The 13,524-nt window shown below is 36.8% G+C and overlaps 1 protein-coding gene and 1 long non-coding RNA gene across 2 annotated transcripts; one reads left to right on the forward strand and one right to left on the reverse strand.

The window, feature by feature from the left end:
• Positions 1-5,412: 5,412 nt before the first annotated feature.
• Positions 5,413-12,118, reverse strand: LOC144310184 (outer dynein arm-docking complex subunit 2-like; the record flags this gene model as incomplete). Its single annotated transcript, XM_077890915.1, has 5 exons — positions 5,413-5,529; positions 7,858-7,994; positions 8,173-8,279; positions 8,903-9,095; positions 11,961-12,118. Coding segments are annotated over 5 exons (712 nt in total), but the record flags the coding sequence as incomplete, so codon positions are not given.
• On the forward strand, positions 5,924-7,364 carry LOC144310183 (uncharacterized). Its single transcript, XR_013375866.1, has 2 exons — positions 5,924-6,014; positions 6,462-7,364. It is a non-coding gene; the product is annotated as an uncharacterized LOC144310183 (long non-coding RNA).
• Positions 12,119-13,524: the final 1,406 nt, after the last annotated feature.

Genomic DNA, 13,524 nt, shown 5'->3' on the forward strand with positions numbered 1-13,524 from the left:
ACTACCATTAACCGTAGCCTTTTTAAATAAAAATTCAACTTTGAAGTTAGATTCAACTTTGAAGATCTAACTAGCTTTATTAATTGATTCATGAAGCCAGCAGCATCCCATGTAGCTAGCAGACAAATGTTCCACTGAGCTAAACAAAAGAAATAATTTTAAAGGCAGAGAGACCATTTGAAAAAAGGAATTTATTAGCAAGGAATGTATTCTTTAGACAAGGTTGCCCTCTTAAGAGAAGCAGAAGGGGTAAATCAGTAAATATCCTAGTATTGACCAGGAAATTCCAATTGACTTGTTATAAGTTACATTCCTGGGTGGTTGAAATTGCAGTTATTTAGGTATAAATAATAATAATATAATATAATATATAATAATATAATTCTTGAGTGTTGACTTGGCCTAAGTAATGCCACTTTGGGCCTGTGGTTTTCTTTTTTAACACTCTTAAAATATGAAATATTTATAAGTAGGTTTCACGAGATATATGCAAGACCTGTGCATTGAAAATTACAAAATATTGCTGAGAAACTGAAGGCCTAAATAAATGGCGAGACATACTCTGTTCATGGATTGGAAACCTCAGTATTGTTAAGACATTAGCTCTTTCTAAATTGATCTATAGATTCATCATAATCTCAACCATAATTCTTTCAGGCATTTTTTAAAAGATTTTATTTATTATTTATTCATGAGAGACACAGAGAGAGAGGCAGAGACATTGGGAGAGGTAAAAGCAGGCTCCATGCAGAGAGCCTGATGTGGGACTCGATCCCGGGACTCCAGGATCATGCCCTGGGACAAATGCAGGCGTTCAACTGCTGAGCCACCCAGGCATCCCATCTTTCAGGCTTTTTATGAAGAAATTGACAAGCTGACCTTAACATTCTAATGGATATGCAAAAGATGTAAAATAGACAAACAAGTTTGAAAAAGAAAACATTGAAGGACATATACTACCTGACTTCCAGACTTATTATAAAGCTACAATAATCCAAAGAGTGTGCTACTGGTATAAAAATAGACAAACAGATCACACCCATACAAACGGACAACTGATTTTAGACAAAGGTATAAAAGTAATTCAATGGAGAAAGGATGGCTTTTTCAACAAATGGTGCTGGAAAAACTAGATATTTATATGCAAAAGAAAAAAAAAGAACTTTGATCCACACCTCATATTATGTACAAAAATTAAATTTAAAGGCCTTAATGTAAAACCTAACATTTGAAAACTTTTAGGAAAAAAACACTGGAGAAAATCTTTCTGATACTGGGTTTGGCAAAGCTTTATGAGATACAACACTATAAAGAAAAAATTAACAAGTTGGACTTCATTAAAATTGAGGACATTTGCTCTTTGGAAGATATACTGATTGGAGAATGAAATGACAAGCCACAACCAGAAGATCATATTTACAAGCCATATATCTAATAGATTACGTAAGCCAAAAATATATATAAAAGAGCTCTTACAACTCAGTAAAGAAATCAAACAACCCAATAAAAAAAAACTGGGTGAAAGATCTAATAGACATATATGATATATAAATGGCAAATAAACATATGAAAAAATGCATTCAAGAAATGCAAATTAAAACCCAGTGAGATATTAGTACACACACCTATTAGAATGTCTAAAATTAGAGGACTGACCATACCAGTTATTGACGAATATACAGAAGAACTGGAAGTCTCATACACTGCCAGTGTGTATGTAAAATATTACCACCGCTTTGGAAAGCAGTTTACCCATTGCTTAAAAAGTTAAGCATGCAACCATATGATCTTGCTGTTTATTCCTAGATTTTACCCCAAGAGAAATGAAAGCATATGATCTGTGGAGATATACACCTGGAAATAAAATGTTAAAAATATGAGACCTTAAATTTTAAAGATATGTACAATGTTTTGAAAATAAAAGAATATTTGCAGGTGGGTGACAGAAAAGAAAATCAGAGGATCAATCTCAGAAGCCCAACACCCAACTAGTAAGAGAACAGAGAAGAAGGAATGATTAAAGATGTGATACCAAAAAAAGTATTTTTCTAGTTTTGAAGGACATATGTCATCATTAATGAAAAACAAACAAAACCAGCACCAACCATATCATCATTAAAATTACAGAACATCTGGAATAAGGATCCTAAAGGCTTTGTTAGATGGGAAAAGTCAAAACAGGCCACGTAGGAAAAAAATGCCTCTAAAATTCTAAGTAAAAATTGTTTTTGAACTATCATTATAGAAACAATAACAGAGAGAAAAATAAAGATATTTTCATATGCTAACCCTCAATTTTTTCCCTGTTATATGCCTCTTTTACTCAGGAAGCTCCACCAAAATGATGGGATATACCAACAAAAGGAAAACTAAATGGAAGGGAACTTCAACATAATAAAGACCATATATGAAAAGCCTACAGCAAATATCACATTCAGTGGTGAAAGCCTGAAAGCTTTCCCCCAATATCAGGAATAAATATGGAGATAGTGTTCACTGCTTCTATTCAGTGCAAAATCCTAAAAGGTCTAGCCATAGTAATTAGACAAGAAAAAGAAATCTAAGCGGCACCGGGCAGGCTAGGAAGCCTGCCTCTCCCTCTCCCTCTGCCTGCTACTCCCCCTGCTTCTGCTCGCTCGCTCTTTCTCTCTCTCTGTTAAATAAATAAAATCTTAAAAAAAAGAAAAGAAAAAGAAATTTAAAAACACGCAAATTGAAAAGAAGTAAAACTATTTGCAGATGACATGATCTTTTATGTAGAAAGACCTAAAGATTAAAAAAAAACTGAGTTAATAAATGAATTCAGTAAAGTTGCAGGATGTGATTTTGAATTTCACATTCAAAAGCCAGATCTGATTTCAACACTAAAAAAAAAAAAAACAGTTCCATTTCTCCTCATTAGCAGTGAACAATCAAAAAGGAAATTAAGGAAACAATTCCATTCAATAGCATCCAAAAGAATATAATGCTTAGAAATAAATTTAACCAAGGAGGCAAAAGAAGACACTGAAAACTATAAAACACTGCTGATAAAAAAAGTTAAAGGAAACAAAAACAAATGGAAAGACACCCCACGTTCATGGATTGGAAGAAATAATATTGTTAAGACAACAATGTTATACAAAGCAATCTATAAATTCAATGTAATCCCAATCAAAAGCCTAATGCTGTTTTTTTGCAAAAATGGTAAAACCAAACCTAAAAGTCAAGGGAACCTAAATAGCTAAAGCAGTCTTTAAAAAACAAGAACAAAGTTTGAGGAGTCATACTTCTCAATTTCAAAACTACCACAAAGATAATCAAAATAGTATGGGACTTGTATAAGGGCAGACAAAAAATAATAGAATAAAGAGTCCAAAAATAAACCTCTACATCTATGGCAAATTGATTTTCAACAAGGATACCAAGAACTTTCAATGGGGAAAGAACAATCTCTTCAACAAATGGTGCCCGGAAAACCGGATATCCACATGCAAAAAGAATTAAATTGCACATTACTTTACTTACACCCTATACAAAACTTAACTCAAAATGAATCAAAGACTTAGAGATAACACCATGACATTATTAGATGAAAACAGGGCAAATCTTCATTACCTTGGCTTTGGCAATGGTTTCTTATGATACCAAAAATATAGGCAAGAAAAAATGTATTTGTTGGACTTTATCAAAATTAAAAATGTTTGTGCATTAAAGAACACTATCAAGATGAGTGAAGACAACCCACAGAATGGGAGAAAATATCTGCAAATATTCTATCTGATAAGGGATTAATAGTCACAATATATAAAGAATTCCTACAACTCAACAACAAAAGACTACCCATTTTTTAATGGGCAAAGGACTTGAATAGACATTTCTTAAAATAAATATACAAATTCCCAATAATATGGAAATATGCTAAACATTACTATTAGGGAAATGGAAATCCAAACTATAATGGAATACCATACTTCATACTTACTAGGATATCTATCATAAAAAAACACACAATCACACACAGAAAATAACAAGTATTGGTGGTAATGTGGAGAAGCTGGAATCCTTCTACAGGAGCATAAAATGGTTCAATCTAGGTACAGTTTGGTACTTCCTCTAAAAGTTAAATACAGAATTAGCATATGACACAGAAATTCCACTCCTAGGTAACCTCCAAAATTAAAACAGGGACTCAGTTACTTGTAAGCCAATATTTATAGCATTTTTCACCATAATCAAAAAGTGGAAACAACCCAAGTGTCCAACAATAGATTTACTGATAAACAAAATGTGGTTATATACACGAATGGAATATTATTCAGCCACAAAAAGGAATGAAGTTCCGACACATGCTACAACATGGATGGACCTTGAACATATTATGCTAAATGTAATAAGCCAAGCACCAAAGTACAAATTTACGATTCCACTTCTCTGAAATACCTAGGAAAGGCAAATTTATATTTGATTAGAAATCGAGAAACCAAAAAGTAGATTAGAGGTTCCTAGGAGCTGGGGAAGTAGGCATGAGGAGGTTACTGCTTAATGGGAACAGTTTTAGTTTGAGATGATGAAAAAGATTTGGAAATGGACAGTAGTAATGGCTGCACATAATTAATGCCACTCAGTGATACACTCGAAGTAGTTAAAATGACAAATTTTATGTTTTGTACAGGTATATTATAACAACAACAAAGGAAAACTAGAGTCCAGGAAATAGGTGATCAAACACCAGGGGAAAAAAACTCACAGGATGATGACAGAGAGACGTTTCAGGACAAGAGCAGCAGCAGAATAGTAAGAAAATAGAGTGCTCTGGAAGTGGCAGTGTCAGAAGGAAAATAACAGATCTGATAAACTGTCTGATGTAGGATTTGTGGAATTGACATCATCTTGAGAATCAGCCTGGGGCTTAAGTGTATCACTTTAGTATTTCTTGCATATTGCTTCTTACCCACATCAGCTTCAATCAAGATTTAATAACTGTATTAACTGATTCCTTTGTCCACCTCAAAAACTATTTCAAAAACCATGCAAGACACAGAGAAAGTACAGTTCTTATGCATATGCAGTTGACACACTTACTGAGACAATCCAACTAGTTAGTAATCATGGGATGCCCAGAAAAGATAAAAATAATCAAAACATCTAGGCTTCATTAACAGGGATGACTGCTTTGTTCTTAGCATTATAAATTCAAAAGGAAAGATAAAAAGTGCTTTTTTAGAAAGCAATCTGACATATTTTACACCTATTACCTAAAGAGGTTCAGAAACTTCCTTGAAGTACTCCACTTATAATATTTCTTATGTAATATATTGTGAAAAACTCTCTAAAAATTATAAACAGGGTCCAAAAATAGAATTATTCTCAACAGAAGGTAACATGTCAAGTAACACTATGCTATGATATTTCAAGATTCTGTAAACTTACCTGTTTAAACATATTTTCTGAAAATTTTGCCGATTTTTCTTTTAAAAATGTGACAAGGTCTTTATAAATTTCACTTTTTCTCTCATAATTAATTTCCCCCTCATCTTCTGTTTTGCCCTTTGGAAGAAAAAGTTTGGTGCAATTATTAATGTAGTAGCATTTGAACCTGATCAATACATCACAACCCAAGGCCACATATTGTTTTCTTCTCTCGAGGATCCATGTGGCAGTTTTTATACATCAAAAATATGGGCAGAATTCTTCCTTCTTAAAGTTATCCATTTGTCCGTCCATCCACTCATCCACCCATCCATCATCCATACATTATGCTTTTACTGAGTACCTCCTATATGCATGTAGGGCATTTTGCTAGTTAGCAAAGAATGGAGAGCTTCCTTCCCTCTGCACTCCTCTAATGCAAAAAAACAAAACACACACAAAAAAAAAAACATTATGACTTCAAGAGAATCTGATGAAGTCATAAAAGGTCCCAAGATTAGAATGCCACCATAGAAAAGCTTGTTTCCATTTGTCACACTCTGTTCTTGTTCTGTGTGTAAAGAGGTTGCTATGGGATTATTTTCTAGAGTTACAACCTCCATGTAAGCACCTGACACTCCAACCTTTTTCTCCATACCTCTTTCTTTTTGTCTCTTTCCTTTCGTCACCTATCCTAATAGAAAAGATTTGGCTCTGCCTTAACCAAATGTATATATAAAAACCCATAGTGTGCTTTTTATATATACGTAACCACACACATACACAAAACATCATATACACCCATATAACTCAGGCGTGCCATGCATTTTGTCGTAATTATTGAATCATGTTCCTTATCTTTCATTCTTGAAATTGAGAGGAACACTTAGATATTTCCATATCAAATAAAGGTATATGTAGATTAGTAGCTCTTGATAGGAACAAAGTGTCCTTGCCCCACTCTAGAAGGTCAAAGTCTCTTATTTTCTGATTGGAAATTTCACTTTCTTAGAGTATCAAAACAAACCAAAGGCTAAATCATATTTAGCTCATCTCCCCCCTCTGTGCAGATATAATCTGAGAAGATCATGCTGAGAAGAAATGCACCATAAGGCAAGTCAGATGAGATGCTTGCTGGTCATCAAGAAAGTGGCACTCACATTTTGAAGCCAATCCAAACCAAGAGGTAGCAATTCTCCCAACAGTCCCCTGTGATGAGGAATCCCCACTAAGGATTTAGGTTCTCCCTGCAGATATTGCCTGTGAGGCCCCACATTACATTGAAGACACCAAGGGCAGGGTTGCCAAGGGGAAAGCTGACCACCTAGTAAGTTCAGTGAACAGGTATGAGACAAAAAATAAAATGTGTTCATGTGGAAGATTCAGAAGGCCACCACCCTGCTTAGTGCTCAGGGGTGGGAATCTGGAATGCTGTGTTTCTCCCTAGTCAGCTTCAGTTAGCAGCAAGTAAAAGGAAGACTGTAAAGCTGGAGGAGGGAGAAAGGGACTGCTCCCAGCTCCTCGTCCCCTGTCCCCAGCAGTGAACCCTGGCAGTGGCAGCTGCTTCCAGTAGCAACAGTTGGTTCCAGTTCCCAGGGGTTTTTCCCTATGTTCCCAGAACCTGGCTCATTACAACTCCTTAGAATCCCATTACAAACCAACCAGGTCTCCCTCTTCCAAGGTCTGGGTCTCAGCTCTGCTGGTTCTGCAAAGATCCTCTCCTCTGAGCTCCTGAGGTACCAGCTCCTGGGCATTGTACTCCTCTGACATCTGGGTGCCAGTTTCATGAGACCCCCTGTGCTCCAGCATAGCCTGGAAGCGACCATTCTTCAGAGATATGGATCCCAGCTCTGTGGGAGTCCCCCCTCTGAACTCCCAAGGGACCATAACCAATGTAAGCAGGGTCCCCTCCTCAGAGGTCTAAGTCCCAGCTCTGCAAGGACATCTTCTGAGACCCTAAGGAACCAGCACAGCCTGGTGGTGCTCCCTCACCAGACACATGGGTCCCAGCTTCTTGGGGGTGCTTCCTCCAAGCTCCCACATTTTAATTCCTTCCCTTTGTCCTCTCAACACTTAGGGCAAAAGCTATAGTTACTGCTTCTGTGTTACCTCAGCCACCTCTTATTTGCCCGAATACTTGTATAATTAATTAATTAATTAATTAATTAATCAATCAATCAGTGAACTGATCGTTACAGAGGTTTTCATTTTATAAAGTGGCGTGGGTTCCTTTGACGGTCATTTCTTAGAAGACTGATTTAATGACCTGCAATGGGGAACACCGAGGCTCATTCTGAAATGGTTTTGGATTTGCTCAGCAAACACATAGCAAAGGGATCTGCTTCAACCCAACAGAACAGAATCGCATTTTCTGTGGCCATCAGCATTCAGTCCTGGAGACATGCCTGCATTTACAGAGATGGAGCCAAGCACCAAAGACAACATGGTTCTTAAAAAATTACTTACGCCATTTAAAAATACTCCTTCTGTACTACAAGTAACACACAGAGTTTCAACATCATGGGGTTTTACCAGCACGTAACAAATTTCCCCATGAATTTGTCTCCAAGGTGGGGCTCGACATCCATTTGAAAATTCATAATCTGAAACCAATTATCGATCAATTAAAAGGAGCTCTGAAAAATAAAATATGTTATCTTTAAAAAGAAATAAATATGATTACAGTTTTTTTCAAATACTCAATCCTAATGTAGCTATTGAAGCATTTGGAAATAATAATTATTTTACATAACACAAAGCAAATCTGAGAATAATAGAAACCTGAAGTATAGTCAATAGATTCCAAGACAGTTTGTTCTCCTTTTCCTGAGAAATGTTTCAGCAGTTTTATATCGTTCTTAACAGTTGTTGGGTTTAAACAGATTTGTCTGAAATGAATGATAAGAAATGCATTTTAACACTCTAAAAGAGAATCTCCAGAAAACAGATGAAAATATACCATTTTAGCAAGGGGGGGGCTGGTGGGAGGAGGAATATCACTTTTTATAATTAAAATTGTAGTCAAATTATACAACAACAAAAATGTTGCAGTTAGTTTTAGCTGTGTTATAGCCTTACAACACTGTCAAGACATCAAGAAACCAGTGATTCATATTTAATGCAACATTAAATAAATTCGTTTAAAAATTCATTTCATTTCTTAGTGGTAATAGCATAATACTAGAAAAAAAACTACAAAAATGAACAAGTTTTAAACCTTACAAAGTCTATATGATATTTGCATTACTATTTAACCATCTATTTAATTGTCTGAGGAGAGTGAAAATAACAAGGCCACTTCATGTCCTCAGAATCAGGTGAAACCCCATAGAAAGCTCTAGCAAAGCTAACAGTAAATCTTTACATTTTAGAATTAGAAATATCCATGCAATACCCTAAAATCTACTGTTAAATCAATAACAACTCCTATAATTTGTGTATGTTTAAAAAAATTCTGAAAGCATTTTTTGTAACTAACTTTTAGAGGTTTCTTTTTTCTAAAAAGACTCACAATGAAATACGTTTTAGAGAATGATTCAGTAGGTGCAGATCCAGTTGCTTAAGCAGCATGCCAACCTTCATCTTTATCTCACTCTCAGGATCTTCATCTTTGGTAATTTTATCAAGAATATTTACTCTGGATGTGTCTTCTTTCACCGTGTTATAATCCAAACCCAGGATTTTTGTTACAGGATCTCTGTTAGCTGATCAAACAAGTAAATAAATAAAAATGATTCTCTTGTCTTCTGTTGTAAGAAAAATAATGACTAACAAGTCCTCTGAAGCCCACCCAAATGTGCTTCCTTCATTAAGCTTTCTCTCATGGACCCAATTTGAATTAATCTCAACTTCTCAGATTCTACTGCATTTAGGAACTTTCTTGTACTCCTTGAGATTCTCTACCTTGTACTGCAGTATCATCTATCTATATCATATCTCTCATAAGACAAAGAACAAGACCTTCTTTTTTTTTTCTTTTTTTTTAATTGACTGTAGGGCATTGTCCAGCATGGTCATTCAATTAGTGTATCCAGAACTGATTTGAAGATAGAGAAATACTGGTCTCCTTAGAAGAATCATCACTAGAACTGTGTGTGTGTACGTGTGTGTGTGTGTGTGTATGTAACCACTGAGGCTTAGTGTTCACAAATGCTTTCTTTCCAAAACAGCATGGTTTTCTCAGTCTAAAGATCTACCACCAGTCTTTTCCACCTGTTCAAAGTGCTTATATTTTCTTTCTTTTTTTTTAATTTTTTTTTATTTATTTATGATAGGCACGCAGTGAAAGAGAGAGAGAGAGAGAGAGGCAGAGACACAGGCAGAGGGAGAAGCAGGCTCCATGCACCGGGAGCCCGACGTGGGATTCGATCCTGTGTCTCCAGGATCGCGCCCTGGGCCAAAGGCAGGCGCCAAACCGCTGCGCCACCCAGGGATCCCTCAAAATGCTTATATTTTCTTTTTTTTTTTTTTTAAGAAATATTCTTTTTTTTTAATATTTATTTATTTATTTATTTATTTATTTATTTATTTATTTATTTATGAATGATAGACACACAGTGAGAGAGAGAGAGGCAGAGACATAGGCAGAGGGAGAAGCAGGCTCCACGCACCGGGAGCCCGACGTGGGATTCGATCCCGGGTCTCCAGGATCGCGCCCTGGGCCAAAGGCAGGCGCTAAACCGTTGCGCCACCCAGGGATCCCAATGCTTATATTTTCAATGCCTTTTTATGTTCAAGTTGGAAAAACAAATCTGGCCAGTACTCACACACATACCAAAGTTACAGTGAAAAACTCCAATACTAATTCATGATCAAGGCTGACATAGGTGTGAAAGTAGACTCTAGAGATGGTTAAAACTCTAGAGATGGTTAAAAGAATTTGGTGAAAGCCAAAGAACCATGTAGTTGCAAGTGAGGAAGAAGAGGGCAAAGCCATATTTGGAAAGGAGGAATTTAAATAAGATGAAATATATATGTATTTGAACAAGGAGGCCCATGGGACTAGTTCAGAAAGCTCCACCTGATTGAAATGAGTGAAGCACAGTGATGGCATTAACTCTGCAGTGGGAGATGGACTCTGGCACCAGGAAATAGCAGAAAAGGCTTAGGGCTTCTTAGAAAAAAACACACAAGGGGAGGGGCAGGGAAAAGAGATCTAGGAATCATCTACTTTTTGAGCATCTCAATCATCCTTACAGCAGTCATCTCATTAAGACTCATGGAAAAAGGTATTATATGAATTCTGGGGAAAGACACAAACCTGCCCCCCAAATTGCCCTGCACCATGGAATCTGGACCCAAAACTAAGAGTTGTACCTAGAGCTCTTACAGAAAGGACAAAATGCAGCAAAGGATACACATTTAGCCAAACTAGATATATAGCAGCCAGTCTATGTATTAAGTTCATGCACTAAGTTGAAATTAATGCTATTACCAACCTCCTTGAATTCAACTTTACTCTTAAGATTTCATTCCTCCTCAGCAGGGTAGCTATGAGGTATAGATAGATAGATAGCCTAATAATGAAGAGTAGGCAAGAGAGAAGAAAAGGCTGCTGTCCTAAGGTTCACATCTTTTTTTAAAAAAATATTTTATTTATTTACTCATTCATTAGAGTCATAGGGAGAGAGGCAGAGACACAGGCAGAGGCAGAGGGAGAAGGAGGCTGCAGGCAAGGAGCCCGATGTGGGACTCTGATCCCGGGTCTCCAAGATCACACCCTGGGCTGAAGGCAGACGCTTAACCGCTGAGCCACCCAGGCATCTCATAAGATTTACATCCTAAAGAATATTTTTTTTAAAGGTTCATCTTCCCACGTCATAGCAGTAGACACAGCAAAGAATGATTAGAGGCAAGACCAGGCACCTCATGCTTGAGTCCTTCTAGTCACATGATTCCAAACAGGCAAAACATGTATATGACACCATTACGTACTGTTAGGTATTTCTACTCATAAGAAAAATTCAGAAAACAATTGCTCCAGGCAATTGGTCACATTCTTTTACGCATGTTAGATGCTTAGACAATAATGAAAATCTACATCCTTAATGAAGAGGAAAACGTTTCCCATTGAGTGAATGTAACTACCTCCACAAAGCTATGCAACCTACAAAGGAACATTACTGAGACCAATGGAAAGTGAGATTACTCTGGGCTATCTTTGCTGCATACATTTTAGAGGAAACCGAGCATCATCCGTCACAGCAGGCCTGAGGGTAGAGGGTGGAGTTTGGTGCAGGCCCCACTAATCTGTCTTCTCTCCTGTGTAGACCTTAGAGGATACAGGCCTCTGGTCTTTCCAGAAGCGAGGAAGCCTCTCTTTAAACCACATGCTAAAATTAGAAATCTAGAAGCTTGCTAGTGGTAAAGTATTAGGCCTTTCAGTTTAAAGTAGAAACTTGATATGAGCATGACATTCAGCCAAGAAAAATGAATGACATTTTTACAAAGTCGAACATAGGACTTTTTGCCTTTTAGGTCACGGAACTTTTTTCAAGAGACTGCAACTCCCCCTCCCCCATGATTATGTTTCTAAAAGTTCAAGTCATAGACTGGAGCATAAATATCACCTTTGATACAAGCCTGTGCTTCCTTCAGCTTTCTGTCTTTGGCAATAAGCAGCAAACGTGACAGCTGCCCCAAGCTCCTGATCTTAATGTGTGCCACAGAGAGGAACAGCAAAGGCTGCCCATCTTTATCAACTTCTTCTGACTTGACTGTTGTTTCACTAGGAAATAAAAATAAATAAATAAATAAATAAATAAAATCTTAAGCTTACCTGGATGCTAGTGAAGTTAAACATAAGACATTCTGACAAATCATCCCTCTGGCTCATTATAAAACACAAAATATAAGTACTTCTTGTTAAAAGCTCATGTCTTTTCCTCATTTGTCCACACTCAGATCCCTAAGTTCCCAGGCTTATTAGCAACCATAGTTAGCAACATGATATACCCAGGAAGAACATTTTAAGCCACGTCTTGAATACTTACATGAACTCAATCACAGTTTTTGGTTTTGTTTTTCTAACAATGTGTTGGACAACTTTAAAAAAATCACTGGTTCTACAGGACCATTCATGTTTTGGGGATTTCTAAAGTTATTTTATTTATAAAGTTTACACCACAGTAATTAGTGGTTAGAAATCTTCTTGGCTACTCTGTGTTTATGAACAAAAAGCTATAAAAAAGAGAAAGAGAGAGAGACAAACTAGGTTCCCTCTGTGGATGTTTTCCCACTCCAAACCCCCTAATTTGGTTTACTTTAGGATAATAAGCAGTTTTTCTAAATGGACTTTTCCTGATCAGAAATTTCTGGGTCTCCTAGATTTGTCTTTCTGCCCATTTTAATTATTTTTTTTAGGTCAGCATTTAAGAAATATTAAGATGTTTTTACGGCAGTGATATTTCTATAGATTTCTACCACGTACAACATTAACTAAGCTACCTAGGTTTTTATTAGATATGGATATCCCTGGAAAAACTGCTCTCCTCTTAAGACCTGATCTAACATATTTTAAATTGTAAGGCAGATAAACAGATGTGGTGTATTGCCAGTTCATCAGAAAAAGTAAACCTGACAGACTCAGACTCAGATGTACTACCAGCACGATTTCACTAGAAAAGGAAGAAGATAGAGATCATGGAGGCAGACTAGTGGCTTGCCACGGATGTCCACATCCTAACACCCGAGGCCCACAAATGCCTTATCTTACATGGCAAGAGAGACCATGCAGATGGATTAAGTTAAGGATCTTGAGATGGGAAGACTATTCTGAAATGTGCAGGAGGGTCAAGTCAGAAAAGCCAACGTGACATGGAAACAGGGTTCAGAGTAACACAGAGCCAGAAGCTATGGAATGTAGGTGGCCTCCAGAAGCTGGAGAAGACAAGAATGGATCTTCCTTCAGCCCCCAGAAGGAACACAGCCCTGCCAACGCCTTGATTTTAACCCTACACACTTATTTTAGTCTTTTCACCTCCAGAACCCTAAGAAATTAAATCTGCATTATTTTAAGTCACTAAGTATGTGAAAATTTGTTACAGCAGCAATAGGAGGCTAATACAGGGACTTTTACCAGGCTTTCCCACTGTTCTTCCAGCAGTAACTTTCATAGTAACTCACATAGGAAGT

Source organism: Canis aureus, unplaced genomic scaffold (assembly GCF_053574225.1).
Source record: "Canis aureus isolate CA01 unplaced genomic scaffold, VMU_Caureus_v.1.0 ptg000499l_RagTag, whole genome shotgun sequence".
NCBI lineage: Eukaryota > Metazoa > Chordata > Mammalia > Carnivora > Canidae > Canis > Canis aureus.